The sequence below is a fragment of the Schistocerca piceifrons genome, chromosome 6 (genome assembly GCF_021461385.2).
Source record: "Schistocerca piceifrons isolate TAMUIC-IGC-003096 chromosome 6, iqSchPice1.1, whole genome shotgun sequence".
Lineage (NCBI taxonomy): Eukaryota > Metazoa > Arthropoda > Insecta > Orthoptera > Acrididae > Schistocerca > Schistocerca piceifrons.
In genome coordinates, this window is record NC_060143.1 from 331614892 (window position 1) to 331636363 (window position 21472).

The window sequence follows — 21472 nt, forward strand, 5'->3', positions numbered from 1 at the left end:
CTCCTTGGTTTTCCTCACAGCTTGCTCAATATAAAGATTGAATAACATCAGGAATTGGCTATATACCCTGACAAACTCTCTTCTCAGCTACTGGAACTGCTTCTTTTTCATGCCCTTCAACTCTTCTTAGTGCAGGCTGGTTTTTGTAAAAGTTGTAAATAACCTTTTGATTCTGTATTTAATCCCTACTACCTTCAAACTTTCAAAGAGTGAAGTCCCGTCCACATTATCGAAACCATATCTCTAAATAAACAAATCCTATAAATGTAGATTAGCTTTTCTTCAACCTCTCTCTTAAGATAAGACGTGTCAGTATTGCCTTGTGTGTTTCTACTTTCCTTCAGAACCTAAACTGATCTTCCCTTGGGTCGGTTTTTACCAGTTTTTTCAAAATAATTTGTCAATATTGTGCAACCATGCCTTATAAAACTGATGGGTCAGTAACATTGGTATGTCAGTAGCTACTGCATTCTATAGGATTGTAATTATGTTCTTCTTGATGTCTGAGAGTATTTCATTTGTCTTTTATGGGTCTTGCATTTGAGATAGAATGGTTTTGTCCTGATGGCTTTCCCAAGGATCTCAATAATTCTGAAGGAATGCCATTTGTTCCAGAAGTCTTGTTTCAGCTTGCCCTATCAATCTGTCAGTTTCTTCTCACAGTATCATATCTTAAGCTGCAATTGTAATACAGCCAAAAATCATAATACTATTTAGGATGTTTTCCATCACTTGCTATGACACTCTTGTAAAGCTTTTTGTGTGCAAAAAATACAAAGTTGCTGCTTGGTTCAAATTCTCATTTAAACTTTTCGTACCCTTACATCCGACTAGGTGAGGCTGTTCTCAGAACAAAGGAATACCTCATCCAAATAGAACCATACACAGCAGTGTAAAGTGAAGGAAAGGGGACATCAATTTGTTCTGACCTGAGCAATCGTGGATAACAGTTGTGTGTGTGTGTGTGTGTGTGTGTGTGTGTGTGTGTGAGAGAGAGAGGTAGAGAGAGAGAGAGAGAGAGAGAGAGAGAGAGAGAGAGAGAGAGAGAGAAATAGAGAAATAGAAATGTGTAATAGTCTTTTCATTGTGTCAGCTGCAGCTCAAAGTGTCTTAACAGGGAGTAGTAATCTATCCTTTCCATAACTGTTGACATTACAACCTGGACTTTCTGTTGTTCAATGCTAATTTGTAACTTTTTGTGGTACAAAAAGCTTGTTTGGTAGTTATTTCTACTAAGTTTCAAGAAAAGACTGGATTCTTTCACAACTCACTAACTTGCACAGCTTCCAATCCTATTTTATATTCCTGGCCTATTGACTTCGTTTGGAAGTTGCTCTTCTGTGCAAGACTGTATAAAGTTCCAGCCAGTTACCTATTGGCAAGTATCATAATAAACATTTGTATTTACTATGTGAAAAGATTTTAAACAGGATAGGTGCTGTTGCACACCTTCTTTGCTACGATCATAGTAAAATGAAAATAGTTTTCAGCACTATGTCTGGGTTGATCAGTCACCCAACTTGTAGAAAGTTTTTGCTCCTTTGGAGTTAGTTTTAGAGACCCCAGGATTAATCAGATATTATTTTTTCACCATCAGCCTACTCAGGTCCTACATCAGCAAGTTACAGGATGTATGAAAACTTTTGTGAAAAAGGTTATTTCATATTTTCTGCTTATTAAGGCAATATAAGACCCTCCTAGTTTTGCTTCCTAAGTCCCTCCTAGTTTTGCTTCCTATTTAATTTTCCAATGTTGTCAAATTAGAGGTGGTGATTGTTTCCATCATAGAAAATATTTTTCATTGACAGTTTGATGCTGAGTTCCGCCGTTTCTCAGTTAACCGGGATGAGATGCGTCGGTATGACGACTTTCGGCAGCTAGTGGAACGACTACATCATTTGTCAGACGTCCCATTTCTGCTTTCATACACTGATCCACGTGATGGAGACCTGCTTCCCATCAACAATGATGATAATCTTGGACGTGCTTTACTGAATGCACGGCCTCTTCTGCGGCTAATAGTGCAACGAAAAGGTAAGTAAAATAACCTGCTTGATAACTATAAATTAATCACAGATTTCTTCAAAATGCAAAGGATAACATCATTGGGTTTTTTAGGCAAATGAGATTTCACCAGGTTACTCTGACAGATACATGCTAGTTGACACAAGTTATTGCCTCTTTATTCAATAATAATAAAACTAAAGTACTATAGGGTCCTTTGCCACCACTTCACCTATCATGCAGTCTCCTTACCCAGAATTTTGCCCTCATTGTGAAAGCAATGGTTTTATCACCCACCACCCTGTCCAAGCCCATCCCTGTACTACCACTGGTCCCAACCCCCTGTGGATGGACCAGCTGCAAAATGAGGATCTTACAGTCACAACCATCTCTTATTGCCATCCAGAGATGTCATTTGGTATAGGTGGGTTCAACCAATCTATGCTAGACTATAAAAACAAGCATTTAGGTTTAAAGCAGGATTGCTCCTTTTTTTTATTTTATTTTTTATTTTTTTTTTTAGCATATAGTGTGATTTTCATATTTGCCAATGCTTTTAAAATGTGAAAAAAATTGCAAAGTGGTTGCCAGAGAAGACTTCTGTGCTTTACTTAATAAGCGGAAGGTTAATATAAAAATGAATGGGGGTTACCTGTATATTGATTATTTATATATTTTTTTTAAACGGGCACTATAGCTGAGTCGATGTTACTGTAAGATGATTGATCATCTAAAACCTTCAGCAATTCTATTGCAAGTAGTTGCTTCATGAGACGCAACAGCCTGTTACACTTTCAGTGACGTGTTAGTGTGACGGAACGAGGTGTCACATTTGCTGATCTACTGATACTAAATTTAATCTGCTTATCATATGAATCCTCATATTATCTTTCAAATTGATATTTTTTCAAATTTTTTTTTCTCTAGTACTGTGAAGTGTGTGAATATAACATGAACTAGCAGAAAAACAAAAATTTGGTTTAATATTTGAGCAACTGAAAACCCATGGCACTAAAATTTTGTGTAGAAAGGTGCCTAAGGTTCTGTACTGTGCTGGGGAAATGGAAAGTACAGTAGTAAAATTGTCTTCTTTTTTAATATAAAAAAATAAAAATAAATAAAAGTTGCTGGCACATATATGTAATTGAAAATAATGTAAATAAGTAAGTAATTAATCTTTTAATAGACAAATATCTATAATTTAATTCACAATGACTCTGAGCTTGTTCTACAGTTGTGATTATTAGACATGTCCCAGTGTTAATTTTCTAAATTTCTGCAACTGTGGCCTGTTCTGGCTATAATATTCATTTGCACTTCACATACACGAAAGAGAGAAAGTCGGGCGTCTTGTGTGAAATCTGCTTTGAATAGTGAGAACTTGTCTGGGGGCCTTGGATTTCCCACTGGCCTTGTCATGTCATTGAACTTCCTTTACCTTCCATTGTTCTCAGGATTATATGTAATCCTTTCTCAGTGTCGTTGGCAGAAGCGCATCATTCATCATTGTTTTGGTATTTGTGTGTGAGTGAGCGAGTGAGTGAATGAGTGTCTTCAGAACCTTGTTTTCATGAAAAGTGTTTCTGTTCAGTATACTTAGCATTCATTGGCTGCCTCTTTTCTTTAATCATCTTTGTTCCAACTCACTGGTCTGGGTCATCAGTCTTCTTAATGATTTGATGTGGCTCGCCACAAATTCCTCTCCTGTGCCAACCTCTTCATCTCAGAGTAGCACTTGCAACTTATATCCTCTATTACTTGCTATGTGTATAATGGAGAGATCATCATGACACTTTTTCAATTAAAGACCAAATGACCTGTGGATACACATAACGATTATTGAATGCAGTGGTTTACATTGCCTTTTGCATCCTCATGTTGTTGATCATTGTTGATTCTTCCCATTAAGAGCAGTTTCCCATTCCAAGGGCCTGAGTGTGAACCACTGTCCACTCCTCTGCTCTCTTTGACAAGGCTGTTGGCTGAAGGGAGTGACTGGTCTGAGTAGGACGATTAAATTTTATTATGTTTATGAATGTTGTCATTTTTAGTAGAGAAACTCATCATCATCTGGACAGGTTTCTGAAGGTCCCACCATACCACTTCAGGTGAATTCTGGGGTGGTTACTTTAAAAGGCAGTGACCAAATACCTGCCCCATCCCCCCAGCCAGAGCTGCTGCTTTGTTTCTATTGGTCACTATCACTGTTGTCACTGAGTGGAGGAAACTTTAATTTCCCTTTCCCATCAAAGACAAGAATAGTGTGTATCAATTTAAGCATTAATACTACTCCTAGATAACAAAGGTTTTTTTAAAAAAAGAATGTGAAACATAGAAAAGAATCTTAATTTTTAAGGTATGAGGTGCTATCTAAAATTTTCAGGACTGGTGCAGCCGTCTGTTGAAAACCTTGCCTTTGGACTAATGGTCACCATCACCCTCGAAGTAGATCCTGTCCGCATGTACCATCCGGTCCCAGTCCTTCTGCCATTGGTCAAACGTTTTCAGGAAGTCTGTTCATTGAGGGTGTTTATCACCACCAACAATGCGTCTTGAATCCTCTCTAGTGTGTCGAACCGACGGCCCTTCAACTTGCGTTTCAGTTTTGGGACTAGCGCCAAGTCGCAAGGTGCCAAAACAGGCGAGTATGGTGGGTGGGGTAAAACCGCCATGTTGCATTTTGCCAAAAAGGTCCCGGTGAGCAAGGACGTGTCACAGTGTGCGTTGTCGTGATGCAGCAGCCAGTTCCCTTGACGCCAAAGTTCGGGCATCGTCGCCGCGTGTTTTCACAGAGCCATCACAAAATGTCACAGTAGTGTGTGGAATTCACTGTTTAGTTGGGTGGGACGAATTCTTTGTGCACAATTCCCTTGGTATCAAAGAAAACGATGATCACTTCACTTTGCTCTTCACCTGCCTCGCTTTTTTGGGTCTTGGAGAGCCAGCCAGGGCTCTTCCACTGGGACGATTGTTGCTTTGTCTCTGGGTCATAACCATAAACCCAGCTCTCATCGCCGTGACAAGAAGGTTTTATCATCAGATGCAGTCTGATGAAGGTCCGCTGTTCTGTTTGCGAATCTATCGTAAAATTCCCACACACCAAACAGAGAGTATTACGGAAATCACTGTGGACATGCAACATGTCCTCCCAGCTGAATGCCACTCCACACACTGACTCATCGGGTATGTAGCTCTCGTCACCTAGTGGTGCAAAGATCTACTACTCCTACTTTCCAGATGACAGCACCAGTCCCAAAAATTTTGGATTACATCTCGTATGTGTGTTCGAAGTTGCTTTTAAGTGATTCATCATGTTAATTAATGCTGAATTTTTCTTTGGATACAGTCCATTTAAGCAACATATATAGTTAGTGGAACACTCTTAGGTATTTCATATTACTAAGCCATTAAATAAATAACTTAATCAGTTTTAACAGTTGCTTTCAGTGACAAATTGTACTGGTTCACTCTTTTCAAGCTTCTTCTTTTTTTAAGTAGTTAAATGAGGTTCAGATGTTCTATCAAAAATTTACAAGAATTAATTTAACATGTTTTCCAACATTTCAACTGGCCAGTACAGATAGTAGTTAAATTTTGGAGCATGTTGCATCCAAACTGCCATTGAATTTTGCATCATTTGCGATGGAGAGGCAATTCAGAGGCTGGCTGTCTGGCCTTGTCCATTCCCCCTGTGAGCCGCTCCTTCATTGGGGTCCCCAGTCACCCTGAGGGTGGACAGGTACCCTCTCCTTCAGCGCATTCAGGACAACGGTTCAATCCCGCGTCCGACCATCCTGACTTACGTTTTCCGTGATTTCCCTAAATCGCTCCAGGCAAATGCTGTGATGGTTCCTTTGAAAGGGCACAGTCGACTTCCTTCCCCATCCTTCCCTAATCCGATGAGACCGATGACCTCTCTTCCCACAAACAACCCCCAACCCTCTCCTTCAGCAAGGTCTGAACAGGCATATGAGGGGACGGGTTCGCTAATTACTGGGAGCTCCAATGTTAGGCACACTTTGAAGTTCCATTTGGGAAGTAGTTTCCAGGACTGGAAAGAAATTCAATGAGCACTCAGTATGTCTGCGGGGAGGGGGATCAATCTTAGATGTGGAGGGTACCTTGCCTGTGGTATCGAGCATGCAGGGTGTAGTCATATGCAAGTTGTGGATTGCGTCAGCACCAAAGGTGTCCGGGGTCATCTGTGGCTTATACGGGAGACTGGCGGGTGGTGAAGATGGCTGGCTTTGCTTATGCATCGTTCCCAGAGTTGATCAGGCTCCTTTCTTTGGGAGCCTAGTGGAGGGTCTTAACCACAGGCTTTGTCGATTCTGCAATGGTCTTCACTGCAGATTTCTGGACCTGCGTTATGGTGTGGAATATTGTAGGATTACCCTTGATAGGTCAGGAATGCAGGTACTCGGTTAGCTAGACAGTAGCTTAAAGTCCTCCGAAGAATGCTTGCCAATCTATACGCAGATTGCTAAAACACATCCTTCATGGAGTAGACACTTTGACTGTCAAAACTTTAACACTAAATTGTTGAAGTATTTGTAACGAAGTTCCTGAATTTAGAGCCATCCAGGAGAGTAGTTGCGCTCTAATTATTCTCGAAACTGAGAGCTGGCTGAAACCTGAAGTAGAAAGCTCTGAGATGATGAAGCATGCAGTGTATACTGAAAATACAAATTAGACACCATAAGAGGGGTAGCGTTCATTGCAATCAACAAAAATTTTCTCTCCGTTGATGTTGAAATTGATTCTAAATGTAAGCTGTCTGGGCACGAGTAACCAGTATAGGTGAACTCAGGTTAATCATTGGATGTTTTTATTGGCCACCCAATTCCACCTACAGGTCTAGAATCACTCAGTAGTGTGGAAACACGAAATTGTGCTATATTAGTTGGAGGTGACCTCAACCAACCAAGTACAGAGTGCGACCTTTATGTATTCACTGCAGGTGGTGTGGGCAGACAGTCTTAGGCAATAAGACTGAAACATTTTCAGAAAACTGTATTGAGCAGCTAGTTTGGTAGCCTACTCACAATGGAAATACTTTTAGACTGCCCTCATCTTATAGACAGTGTCAGTATTGATGACAGTGTTAGTAATGAGGCAGGAATTAGCGATTGTGATGTCATCATAGTGACGAAGATTACTAAAGGTAATAAATCCACCCAGAAGGCTAGGAGAGTATTTTTCCTGGAAAGGGAAGCAGTTGTTAGTGCCCCACTTAAACAGTAAACATACATCATTTCGTACCAGTGTGATGAGTTTACGGCAGTTGTGGGCAAAGTTTAAACTGATGGTGAATCACACTTTCACTGTTATACCTTTTGCACAAGATCTTGCTGAGAACTCAAGAAAATTCTGTTCCTGCATACAATCATGAAGTGGGTTGAAGGCTTCTATTCACTTACTCGTTGACCAGTCTGGTGTGGCAACAGAAGACAGCAAAAAGAAAGCTGAAGTTTGAAATTCACATGTAAGAAATCATTCATGAAGCAAGGTCATACAAACATACCATTGTTTGACCATCACACCGGCTCCCACATGGAGGACAAAGTAACAGGCATTCCTGGCATAGAGAAGCATGTGGAAGAGATGAAAACAAACAAGTTGCCAGATCCAGATTTAATCCCAATTCAGTTTTACAGAGAGCACTCTGCAGCATCGGTCCCTTATTTCACATGCATTTTTCATGAATCTGTCACCCAGTGCAAAGTTCCCAGCAACTCCAAAATTACAGACCACTATCCGTAACATCAGTTTGCTGTAGAATTCGTGAATGTATTCAGAGTTCGAATATAATCTGTTTCCTCGAGACGGAAAAACTTCTGTCCACAGGACAGATTTAGAGTTGCCTGTGCTCATAACTCACATTGACCTTTTCTCATTTGATATCCTTAGAAACATGGATGAAAGGCAACAGCAGATTCCATATTCCTAATTTTTGAAAGGTGTTTGACCTTTTGCACCAACGAACTGTTAACAAAAGTCCAAGCATATGGATTACATTCCCAGATGTGTCTGTGGCTCAAAGACTACTTATGTAAATGAATCCAGTATGTGGTCCTCGATGATGAGTATTCATCAGAGACAGAGGTATCATCAGGTGTGCCCCTGGGAGGAGAGACAGGACTGGTCTTATTCGCTGTAGGCTATACAGAAATTATCTGACAGACAGGGTGTGCAGCAGTCTGCAGCTGTTCGCTGATGACACTGTGGTATACTTGAAGGTGTCATCATTGAGTGACTGTAGGAGAATACAAGATGACTAAGACAAAATTTCTAGTTAGTGTGATGAATGGCAGCTTGTTCTAAATGTAGAAAGATGTAAGTCAGAGCAGATGAGTAGGAAAAACAATTCCATAATGTGTGAATACAGCATTGGTAGCGTGCTGCTTGACAAAGTCATGTCGATTAAATATCGAGGCATAAAATGGAAAAGAGAGATGAAGTGGAATGAGCAGGTAAGAGTGGTAGTAGGAAAGGCAAATGGTTGACTTCAGTTTCTTGGCAGAAGTTTGGGGACGTTTAGGTGACCTATAAAAACCAAGACCGCTTACAGAAAACTAGCTCGTGTGTCCCATTTTTCAGTGCTGCTAAAAGTGTTTGGGATTCCCACCAGTTCGCATTAAACGATAACATAAAGCAATTCGGATGTGAACTGTTAGATTTGTTACCGGTAGGACTGATCAACTCACTGGTATTAAGATATATGCTGCCTGAACTCAAATGGCAACCATAGGACGGAAGGCAATGTTCTATTTGTGGAGCACTACTGAAAGAATTTAGAGAACTGGTGTTTGAAGCTAACTGCAGAACGATTCTACAGCTGCCAACAAACCTTTCACACTAGGACCATGAAAATAAGAGAAATTAAGGCTCATATAGAGGCACACAGAGAGTCAATTTCTCTCCACTCTGTTTGCAAGTGGAATAGGAAAGGAAATGACTAGTAGTGGTTCAAGGTACCCTCCACCACACGCTGTATAGTGGTTTGCGGAGTATGTTTGTACATTTAGATGATATTCTGCAAACGAAATGATGTGTACCAGTGAAATGCTTTCAGCAATGTAACTCTGTTCTATTTGGTCACCTGCCACCAAGGTTTTAGTGTATTACATAGTGTCATTGTTAAATGCAAATGGATACAGATAACAAAGCAATATAATAACAAGCAGAATCAGTCTTGGTGATGTTAGCAGTTGATAAGTTAGGTGCCAAAAATTAATGGTTTTAGAACTCTGTAAACTGAATGGGAAGAAACAGGTGGAATTCATTGAACAGTAGACGGAAACACTGACTTTTTGTTACGACCTGCTTTTGAATTGGGAGTTATTAGAGTAACATAAACAAAGCATAGTTGTGCTTCATTTGTGCACTAATTCTGTGAGCTTATCACGTGCACAGGTTAAAGTAAAAGAGGGGTCGTTAGAGGAGTGGAGACTTCATATAATATGTTTTTGTGGTCACTTGTTGGTGTATTGCCTCCAGGCTTTCGTCATACAATGTTTGTTTAATGATTTTTCTGGCATTTCACCAGCACAAGTGGCTGGCAGTGTCAAAGATGCGCCCTCCATTGGAATGGATTCACCGTTGATAAACGTCAGAAAAACCATTGAGCAGCAGCAGCAAACTGCAGAGCACGATAAAGTCACTTTAGCCTCAGAGCCAAGTCAGTACGTCATGAGCTAAATGCCGCTCCACTGCGTATGGTCTCCCTGAAAAGCATGCTGCGAAAAACTAGCGGTTCTAACAGCTGCATCTTTGCAGTCCAGAATTAAGCGTTCATAAAACATGCCAATAAGGTGCCCAGAAATCATTCAGGCAAAGCTTGTCAAAATAGTACAGGGCGATTATATTGAAAACCCGAACTTACCTTCCCGTAACCCGTAACGAAAGTGCTAAAATGCGCCCCCCCCCCCCCCCCCCCCCCATATTTCTGGTTCTTATGTACGCAAATTATTGTTTTCAACTTACAAGAAGTGTTAATTATAGTCACAATCTCTTCCTTCACCTCACTTCGCTTGGTCTGGAAAAATGAATACCGAAAATGAAACTGTACAGTCATCTGTTACAAATCTCTCTGTCTTCCTCGGCTATTAACGGCTCCACCCACGAGCGACGGATCTGAGCGATCTGCCGCCATGTCGTGCTATCTGTCCGGATATCGCATGTGTGTGGGCAGATCACCACGATGCGATGCGTGACAATGCGGTTGTTGGGTTGTCTAGTTACCAAGCGTGATTGTTTTCTTTGTAGTGTCGTTTCGCCTTGCCCACATAAAGTTTACGTTAGAATTCATAAATATTCAGGGGCCACACGAATCACACTGAGAAGTGAATTCGCCGGAGTTGCCATTATATTAACAAATAATACAAAAACATTGACAAGCACCATCTGTGCACTGATAAGCATTTTGATGTGTATATTGTAGAAGTAGAAATTCATCGTAAGTTCATAGCAGTAGTTTCTACACATTGGGCACCTCATGGTGATTTTGAAGTATTCACGAAACAACTAGTTTTCAACGGCGAAACAGAATGACGCACCGTAATATTATGACTTTTGGTTTAAAAGTTTAGTGCAAATGTATTATACAGCGGTACTCAAATCCCTTGTAATTTCATATAATCTCTCCCTAAATACATTTTATAACAAGGGTTATGGTAATCAGCAGTGGTGCTACTGACAACAGTTTTATAGACACATCGAGACCACAAACATATTGTGCGAATACTTGCCGTTACGCTATAAGATTAATGAATGAAGAAGGAATTGAGGACTAATAAATGAAAAACGAATTTTATTAGGACACTGGAAAGATGTACGCGACACACTTAGCGTCAGTGAAAAGTGTGATATAGGCAGTAAAGTAACATGCAGTTGTCAAGAAAAACATTTTTAAAACAAGTTTAATAAATTAAAATTCCCGTTTTTTTTAACTTACTTGTTGCAAGTATTCGTGGGGATGCAGACCCAACTGCCATTGCTGCTAAACAAATCAGTTCACTTTCCATAGCAGGCTTCCCGACAAGGTGGCGTTCGTAATATTGTACTTGTCGAAATTGCTTGGAAAATCACTCGCTGTGTCGGCGTCGAGGCGAGTGACCCAGTTGCAACGACATCGCTTGTGACACATCATTGTTTGGCGCCCTATGCGGCAGCAACAATAAAGAATGAAACAGCAAACTAATTGTTAAGCAAGATACACACAGATATAACAGCAGCCAGACTATAGTAGTGTTGCTCGTGGTTAATTTGGTACCAGGGCTGGCAGGGTATATAAGGGTCGCGAACAGCATCAGATGTTTAGTATCACTGTAACACGGAGATGCCATGTACTCCTGTGAGACAGTGGTATCATCCCCTGGCAGGGTTTGAAAGTGGCCTCATTTTGGGTTACCATATGGCAGGCTGATCGAATCGTTGCAGTATCCAGATTTTTTGGGGCATTCAGATTTGATAGTGGCCCAGTATTGACTTGCATGGTAACGTAAGAGCAGGCATACTTGTCATCTAGCATCTGATCACTGCAAAGGATAATCTCCGTAGAGTGCACCAGACACATCGTAACCCCTTCAGATAAACGCCTGCCATCCGAGAACAAGCAATGGACCGCCTGCACCATTATTCGGATTATTCAGAGACTAGTAGAGTGCTGATGAATGTCGTCGCGTTGTGCTCAGTGATGAATCGCATTTCTGCACTGCTCCGAATGACCATCACTGGCTAGTATGGCAGTGATCTTGGTAGAAGTCTTCCAATGTTTCGGAGACCCACAGGGGTGTTACTCGTGTCACGGTGTGACCAGCGGGCGTGACTACAGTTCATGGCTGCAGGCTGGCAGTGATTGAGAGATCTCTTAACAACACAACAGTCTGTCAAGGACATCCTGCCTAATGTGTTACTTCTCGTATGACAATATCGTGGTGCCATTTTTCAGCAGGACAATGCTCGTTCACACATGACAAGTGTCTCAAATAAACTATCTGCTTGATTTTGAGACACTCTGGTGGTAAGCAAGCTACCCAGATCGGTCCGCAATAGAACATGGGCGGGACCAGCTCGGTCATTAATCCATCCCATTGCCAGTATCCAGGATATCAGGGCCCAGTTGCACCAGTTGTGAGAGCTTGCCACGGGAGAGGATAAACTGCTTTGACACCCTTCCCAACAGAAGCAGTGCATGCATCCAGGCCAGAGTGGATGCAACGTCAGACTGATAAGTGGGCTCATACTGCCAAGTTCTTTATAAATTTGGCTCGATATTGTAATGAGCGATATAACATCACATACCCTCACAACCCGTAAGGTTCCATTACGTTTCCTCCTCCTCTTCTGGGCGCGTCACATTGTGTTTCAGGCAGTGAAGATTCTTGAATAATTACGCGAACGGTACACAGCATGTCGCCGAAAGCTGACAACTCCCTTTTAACTGCTAAACCAACCACACCCAGATTTGAACGCCCTTGTTATGCTATCAACGTTCGCGTGTTAGTCCACAAAATACACAATATGCAGACAACAAATACAGAGAAGACAATATATTCCATGTCCATGACTTAGACTGTCGTTAACTAATAGGCAATTCACCGGTAACCTGCAGTTTGCTACGTGGTAATTCAGGTTCATTTAGGCCTAGTTGGTGTGAGGGACGTTCCATGCACTTTTTCTTTATTGGTTTTAGATAGGGCTGCTGGGAGTGGAGGAAGCATTTCCCGCTCTACGCATTGACTGCTTCTTCTTTTTCTTTAGCGTGCCTGGTGGCAGATTCTGGCGAGTGGATTCACTGTCCCATTTTGTTCGCTCGTGGGTCTTGTGTGGATGAAGATTTACTGCCTTCAGGTCGTTGTGCAGCGTGTCAGCCCGTCACTGTCCTGTTCGTCACATGAGTGTCTCTCCCATGAGAGCCACTGTGTATGATGACCTTGCAGTAGTATCGCCTTCTGCGTGCAGCACTTGTCCAAACCATCACCGTCGGCTATCTGGCATTTTCTTCGTTTGCTGATAGTGTCGCTCAAACGTGTACCAGTCGAATGATGTCACCTGTCCATCTAAGCATCTTAGTATCCGCGACCCCTAGTTACTCTTTTGTGGCTGGTCAACAATCAGTGTGGTAGATCTCTGAGTTCAGATAATTCATAAAACCAACTATTGCAGGTGGTTCCTGTTGGCATTCGCCACTTCATCCAAGCTGCCTGCGTCCTTGCGTTGTCCTTGTCTGTAAGCTGAGCATCGCTAGAGATTGTAGAACCGAGATACTTAAATTTTGATACTCGTGGTAGATTTTCTCCGTCAGTGTTGATAACCCCAGCGTCTCGTGGATCTGATGTCATGTACACAGTTTCTTTTCGTTGAGTCGCTGTCCATATCGCGCATTTCAGTCTTTCCACTCTTTGTGTTTGACGCTCGAGATCAAACTTGGTCTCTGCAGTCAACATAACATCATCAGCATCGAGAATTGTCCGTTGTAGTGGCATGTGCAGCTATGATGTGACAGTGTCCATCACAAGGCGGAACAGCAATGGTGACAAGGCTGAGCTATGGTGGATTCCTACTTTGACGCGAAAGCCTATGGATGCTCCTGCAACCCCTTGGACATAGCTCCTTGGGTTCAAGATACAGAAGCCGTATCCAGTTAACATAGTACTCTGGACTGCCATGTTCTCGCAGCGCTAACCAGGTTAGGTCGTGCAGTATCCGGTTGAAAGCCTTTTCGAGGTTTGGAAACGTAAGGCGCAGTGTCTTGTTCTTTTCGCAGTATTTTTCAACTAGTAGCCATGCAGTATAAATTGTCAATTGTGCCACAATTTTTCACAAATATGAATTGGTTCCTGGTGATTTCAGCTATCTCGTGAATCCTTACATCGAAAATGCGTTCAAAGATGTTCATTGTTTTTTTTAGTAATCTGATCGAGTGGCAGTTAGAACACTCAGCAGGGCTTCCTTCCTTCCTTCCTTCCTTCCTGTTTGAAGATTGGTACACTGTTGCTCCGCTGCCAGTCTTTTAGCACTCTGTCTTCTCTGACACTTGACTGCTGCCTGTATTATATTTATAAACTGGAAATTACGTCCTCTATGAAGTATTAGAATATCTGAAATATATAAGGATCAACACCCATTACCTGTTACAGACTACTTCACGCAGCAGGAGACGGTGTCTTACTAAATGGCTATTTTCAACCTGGTGTGTCTGTGGTATGATTTCCTCAATGCCCATGGCGATTTTGCGCCATTGACACACCGATTCAGGACTGTGCAGCCTTCGTACGGAAATTTTATGATCGCACACTTATAACTGCTTTCTGTGCGAGTTGTATTTAACCTTTCATTTCGTGTATTTTACCTCTGATACATTAGAACTTCAAAGCGTTTATCTCCGACCAACATTATTAAAAGCCTTTTCAAAATCTACAAAGGCTGTAAACTTAGATGTGCCTTTCCTCAACCTACTTCTAAGATAAGTCGCAGGGCCAGGCTTGCCTCGCATCTTCCTACCTTTCACCGGAACCCAAACTGAGCAAGGTGGCAAAGTGGCTAGCACAATGGACTCGCATTCACGAGGACGTCGGTTCAGATCCACCTCCGGCCATCCGGATTATGCTTTCCGTGATATCCCACAATCGCTCTAGGCAATATTCGTGAAGATGGTTAGTTAAAATACGTAGTGTACTTGTTCGTGAAAAGTGCGGATTATGCGAATCCATTTCCCGTAACACACTGCACGTAGCGCAGTATTTAAAAGGTTTAGTGTTTTGCATTGACGTTGAACTAGGTCTGTTAACAATTTTTTGTTTGTTTTGTACAGTATTGTTTGCTACCGTAGATGTAATCTGGCCCGAAATTAGTTGGGCTTATTTGTAAATAAACAACCGCCTTGTTAGTTCAGTTCTCAAGTGCCAGACTACGTATGCAAAGTTTTGAGTTCGATCCTAGGAAAGCCCTAGGATTATTATCTGACACTTATCATGTCTTTAATTTCAGGTAACGTTTGTCAATGTGAAAACTGCCGGGATGTACAGTGGTAATGAGCGTCGAAGTTAAACTGGCTGCGTAAGTCAGTTCGAAGGTGGGAGGAAGGAGGATATGCCACCTCCTGTAAGACCATGTCTTTCAAGTTGACCTCAGGTTTATTTATCATTAACGTCTTGTGCAACTTTTGCCTGTTTCAAAATCACATACTTTCTTTAAATAGTGACTGTGTTTGCAATAAGTAATGTGGATGGTACTGTAAAGCTGCCCTCAAACTGGACGTGAAAGCGAACGTTGAAGCGCTGCTTTGACGTCTCACCGTGGAGTTTCAAAGTTGTGAGCATTCCCAAGGCAGAACAAGATTCAGCTGCGTTAGTTATTTTGCTTCGTGGAGAGGAACGTGACCAGAAAGATCCATGCTCGCCTTCTGCATCACAAGTACAATTTTAGAGACGCCTTATCGTGTACAGAAGTTGACAATCGAAGCCCGTGTTCGATGGTTTTCATATTATAGCTTGCTTTCTACGAATATATGCTGTTTCAACACTGGAACGTAGAGGGTATCTTGGAAACGCGTCGATTCTGATAAGATTTGTTAGAATATGGGCAACTGCACAGTCGTTAAAGACTTTTATATTTGATGCTTTTTGTATTATGCTTGCATGTCATGACATAATGTCGTTTCAAGGCACTGGCACATTCAATATTTATCAAAAATGCGTCGACTTTGGTAGATTTTTATAATTAAATGACAGGTACTGGCATCTGCTGTCAAAGTCTCTACAACATCGTAAGATAAGACATAGACCCAAGTAACATGTGTCGACTTTAGTGTAGTGGCGGAAAGGTTGTAGGTTATGTTCCGATAAACTGAATTATTTTACATACACACACAGACAGAAAGAGAGAGCGCTAGCTATTCGTTCAGGAGTGACTTTTTTATAGTTTGTGCAGACACTGGTCAAGAATTGCAAGATTACTGCCGACGTCATTAAATGATTCCCACGCAATTCAGTACAGTGTAACAGACAGAACAACATGGCTAGCAAACGAACAAGGGAGGAAATGTGCGTTTTATTAGGTGTAGCAAGAAGGAACAGTGTTTGTATAATGTTAAAAGTAACATAAAGCAGCTTTCGACTACCAGCAATCTGCTGTCCAATCCATCGGCTTGTCCAGAACGTTAATCGACATTCCTTCCGCACATCTGAGACAATCACAAACAGAGCCGAAGTGTAGCTGTTTTATGAGCTACCTCTTCCATAAATGAAGTGTGGAGTGCGTGCTAGATTTAGTTGACAGCTGCCGCTACAGAGTGCCACGGTCACTAGCGACATTTGAGGAGCACGTTCTTTGTGATGTACCGACTCGTTTAAGAGCGTCCACAACTGCGTTGGAAACTACTTGTGGAATGTTTCCCGTTCACGGCTTAAAGCCGTCCTCACACGGGACGTATTCCTAAGCGTGAAGCACGTTAGACAATCGCGAAGAAGACTCTGGACTCGTCGCTGGCTTGAACGATGAATTGCAGGCAGAGGAACACTACGTACGCTGCACAATGTTCTGAGATAAGTACTAGTAAAGGTTATTTGTTGGTTGATTTCATCACATTTTTTATTTACATTGAATTTAGTTAAAGTATAGTATCAAATGTCAGTTTTTGCGTGCGTTATACCCATATTCTCGATGTCGTGTTGATTGCCATCTCTCTGAGGTAATGTACTTAATCACATTGATTTCAAGATAGAGATTCGTTTCGTAATTTCGTTCGAATGGAACACGACATTTACCTACAAGACACAAACTTGAGGCAGTCCATAAAACCGGGAGATATGTGCATATTTACTACACAAAGTTTCATAATAGCAAAAGCTTACAGTGTGAAACTTGTGGTTACTTCCTGACATAGACTGGCTGTTAAGATTTCTGGCCACTGGGGAAACATTCCAGTCGTTTGCCTGTGCAACTAGAATAGCAACAAATGCATTATTTATATTAATAGCATCGATAGTGCGGAACATATTTCTGTTAAATTAATAAAGAAGTCCAGAATCTTTTAGAAAACATAAAGTGAATAAAAAAGAATCTTGCTGGTAGACTGAGGCAAACCTGCCACTTTTCTTTTCACAGTCCACGACGCTGTCGATTACACTTCAGTTTCAACAATGCAGTAGTGTTTCGTGACAATTGTTGTTAGAAATTTCTAAAGTTGGTAACTACAGATGTTATTGTTTGAGATTTGACAATGAAAATTGCACCAAACAACGTTTTTTTTATACATCATCATTAGGTCATAGCAATGACACGGTACACTTTATAGCATGCAAATTATAATACGAAATGCGTTAAATATGAACCCCCCTCAGTAGCGACATGCTGTTTCACATTTTATTGTAACAAACTACCAAAAACGACACATTTTCCAGAGGTGCTGGTGCATCGAAACATCTTGTATTCATATCACGTAACATATGTTACATGTTGTTGTTGTTGTTGTTGTTGTTGTTGTGGTGGTGGTCTTCAGTCCAGAGACTGGTTTGATGTAGCTCTCCGTGCTACTTTATCCTGTGCAAGCTTCGTCTCCCAGAACCTACTGCAACCTACATCCTTCTGAATCTGTTCAGTGTATTCATCTCTTGGTCTCCCTCTACAATTTTTACCGTCCACGCTGCCCTCCAATACTAAATTGGTGATCCCTTGATGCCTCAGAATATGTCCTACCAACCGATCCCTTTTTTTAGTTAAGTTGTGCCACAAATTTCTCTTTTCCTCAATTCTATTCAATACCTCCTCATTAGTTATGTGATCTACCCATCTAATCTTCAGCAGCCTTCTGTAGCAGCACATTTCGAAAGCTTCTATTCTCTTTTTGTCTAAACTATTTAGTGTCCACGTTTCACTTCCATATATGGCTACACTCCGTACAAATACTTTCAGAAAGGATTTCGTGATACTTAAATCAATACTCATTGTTAATAAATTCCTCTTCTTCAGAAACGCTTTCCTTGTCCTTGCCAGTGTACATTTTATATCCTCTCTACTTCGACCATCGTTAATTATTTTGCTCCCCAAATAGCAAAACTCGTTAACTACTTTAAGTGTCTCATTTCCTAATCTAATTCCCTCAGCAACACCCGTTTTAATTCGACTACATTCCATTATCCTCGTTTTGGTTTTGTTGATGTTCATCTTATATATCCTCCTTTCAAGACACTGTTCATTCCGTTCAGCTGCTCTACCAGGTAATTTGCTGTCTGTGACAGAATTACAAAGCTTTTATTTCTTCTCCTTGGATTTTAATTCGCACTCCTAAATTTTCCTTTGTTTCCTTTACTGCTTGCTCAATATACAGACTGAATAACACGGGGATAGGCTACAACCCTGTCTCACTCCCTACCCAACCACTGCTTCCCGTTCATGCTCCTCGATTCTTATAACTGCCATCTGGTTTCAGCCTTTCGCTCCCTGTATTTTACCCCTGCTACCTTCAGAATTTGAAAGAGAATATTCCAGTCAACATTGTCAAAAGCTTTCTCTAAGTCTACAAATGCTAGAAACGTAGGTTTGCCTTTCGTTAATCCATTTTCTAAGATAAGTCGTAGGGTTAGTGTTGCCTCTCGTGTTCCAACATTTCTACAGAATCCAAACTGACCATCCCTGAGGTCGGCTTCTACCAGTTTTTCCATTCGAGTGTAAAGAATTCGTGTTAATATTTTGCAGCCGTGACTTATTAAACCGATAGTTCGGTAATTTTCACATCTGTCAACACCTGCTTTCTTTGTGCTATCATTAGTTCTAATGGAGTGTTGTCTACTCCCGGGGCCCTGTTTCGAATCAGGTCTTTCAGTGCTCTGTCAAACTCTTCACGCAGTATCATATCTCCCATTTTATCTTCATCTAAATCCTCTTCCATTTGCATAATATTATCCTCAAGAACATCATGACCCTTGTATAGACTTTTACACACTCCTTCCACCTTTCTGCTTTCCCTTCTTTGCTTAGATCTGGGTTTCCGTCTGAGCTTTTGATATTCATGCAAGTGGTCCTCTTTTCTCCAAAGGCCTCTTTAATTTTCCTGTAGGCAGTATTTACCTTACCCCTAGTGATATACGCCTCTACATCCTTACATTTGTCCTCTAGCTATCCCCGCTTAGCCATTTTGCACTTCCTGTCGATCTCATTTTTGAGACGTTTGTATTAATTTTTGCCTGCTTCATTTACTGCATTTTTATATTTTCTTCTTTCATCAATTAAGTTCAATATCTCTTCTGTTACCCAAGGATTTCTATTATCCCTCGTCTTTTTACCTACTTGATCCTCTGCTGCCTTCACTATTTCATCTCTCAAAGCTACCCATTCTTCTTATATTTCTTTCCCCCATTCTTGTCAATCGTTCCCCTAATGCTCTCCGTGAAACACTCTACAACCTCTGGTTCTGTCAGTTTATCCAGGTCCTATCTTCTTAAATTCCCATCTTTTTGCAGTTTCTTCAGTTTTAATCTACAGTTCATAACCAATAGATTGTGGTCAGAGTCCACATCTGCCCCAGGAAATGTCTTACAATTTAAAACCTGGTTCCTAAATCTCTGACTTATCGTTATATAATCTATCTGAAACCTTCCAGTATCTCCAGGCTTCTTCCATGTATACAACCTTCTTTCATGACTCTTGAACCAAGTGTTAGCTATGATCAAGTTAAGCTCTGTACAAAATTTTACCTGGCGGCTTCCTCTTTCATTCCTTACACCCATTCCATATTCACCCACTACATTTCCTTCTCTCCCTTTTCCTACTATCGAATTCCAGTCACCCATGACTATTAAATTTTCGTCTCCCTTCACTATCTGAATAATTTCTTTTATCTCATCATACATTTCATCAATTTCTTCGTCATCTGCAGAGCTAATTGGCATATAAACTTGTACTACTGTAGTAGGCGTGGGCTTTGTGTGTATCTTGGCCACAATAATGTGTTCACTATGCTGTTTGTCGTAGCTTACCCACATTCCTATTTTTTTATTCATTATTATACCTACTCGTGCATTATCCCTATTTGATTTGGTATTTATAACCCTGTATTCACCTGACCAAAAGTCTTGTTCCTCCTGCCACCGAACTTCACTAATTCCCACTATAACTTTAACCTATCCATTTCCTTTTTTAATTTTCTAACCTATCTGCCCGATTAAGGGATCTGACATTCCACGCTCCAACCCGTAGGACGCCAGTTTTCTTTCTCCTGATAAGGACGTCCTCTTGAGTAGTCCCCGCCCGGACATCCGAATGGGGGACTATTTTACCTCCTGAATATTTTACCCAAGAGGACGCCATCATCATTTAACCATACAGTAAAGCTTCATGCCCTCGGGAAAAATTACGGCTGTAGTTTCCCCTTGCTTTCAGCCGTTCGCAGTACCATCACAGCAAGGCCGTTTTGGTTTGTGTTAAAAGGGCAGATCAGTCAATCATCCAGACTGTTGCCCCTGCAGCTACTGAAAAGGCTGCTGCCCCTCTTCGGGAACCACACGTTTGTCTGGCCTCTCAACAGATATTCCTCCGTTGTGGTTGCACCTACGGTACGGCTAACTGTTTCGGTGAGGCACGCGAGCCTCCCCACCAACGGCAAGGTCCAGTTCATGGGGGGGGATTATGTTACATAAAAACCACCAAATACGGAGTTCACCTGCATAGGACTTAATACAAATGGCTTCAAGTCCAGCTTGTGACGTAAAGCAGATGCTACCTGTAGTTGGCCAAGATTCTCTGCAAGAGGCAAAAACCGGACATATTTGATTCTTCCTTTCACGCCGCGCAGTGTAGTGGAACGTAGAATCACATGTTGTAACAGAGCGAGATGGCGCAGCGGTTAGCACACTGTACTCGTATTCGGGAGGACGACGGTTCAAACCCGCTTCCGGCCACCCTGATTAAGGTTTTCCGTGATTTTCCTAAATCGCTTCAGGCAAGTGCTGGGATTGTTCCTTTGAAAGGACACGGCAAATTTCCTTCCCTATCCTTAACTAATCCGATAGGACCGATGACCTTTGTTGGTCCGCTCCACCAAATTAAACAGCCCACGCTGTGACGTCACTAGCTCCTTGTCCACATAGGTTTTAACGTCCCGTGAGAGGACGCCTTTGGGCAGTGGTTACCAACGGGCGAGGGGGGGGGGGGGGGGGGGGAGAATACCGCCTGAATGAAATTTCCTAAGGGGTAAAAACAAAGGAGTTCAATTGTGTTACGGTTACGAAACTAAATTATTTTTTAAAGATCATTATTATTATTATCATCACTATTTCGTCAGACTGTAATACTGATTACTAAGTTACAAATCCTTATCTTTTTTTCAAACACGAGCATTAACCCGCGACACAATTTGGTTGAGGTGAAAGCTTATGACATGAATGTATGAACATCATCTACTCACATATTCCACTTCTCACACACAAACTTTGTGCCACACATCTTCGGCAGTAATACTGAGACG

The 21472-nt window shown here is 41.5% G+C and overlaps 1 protein-coding gene across 1 annotated transcript in view; it reads left to right on the forward strand.

Moving 5' to 3' along the window:
* The window catches only part of LOC124802733 (partitioning defective protein 6), a 138926-nt gene that overhangs the window by 9974 nt on the left and 107480 nt on the right, over positions 1-21472 (forward strand). Inside the window, exon 2 of the mRNA XM_047263705.1 lies at positions 1809-2034. Coding sequence (XP_047119661.1) covers positions 1809-2034 — 226 coding nt within the window. The remainder of the gene's footprint in view (positions 1-1808; positions 2035-21472) is intronic.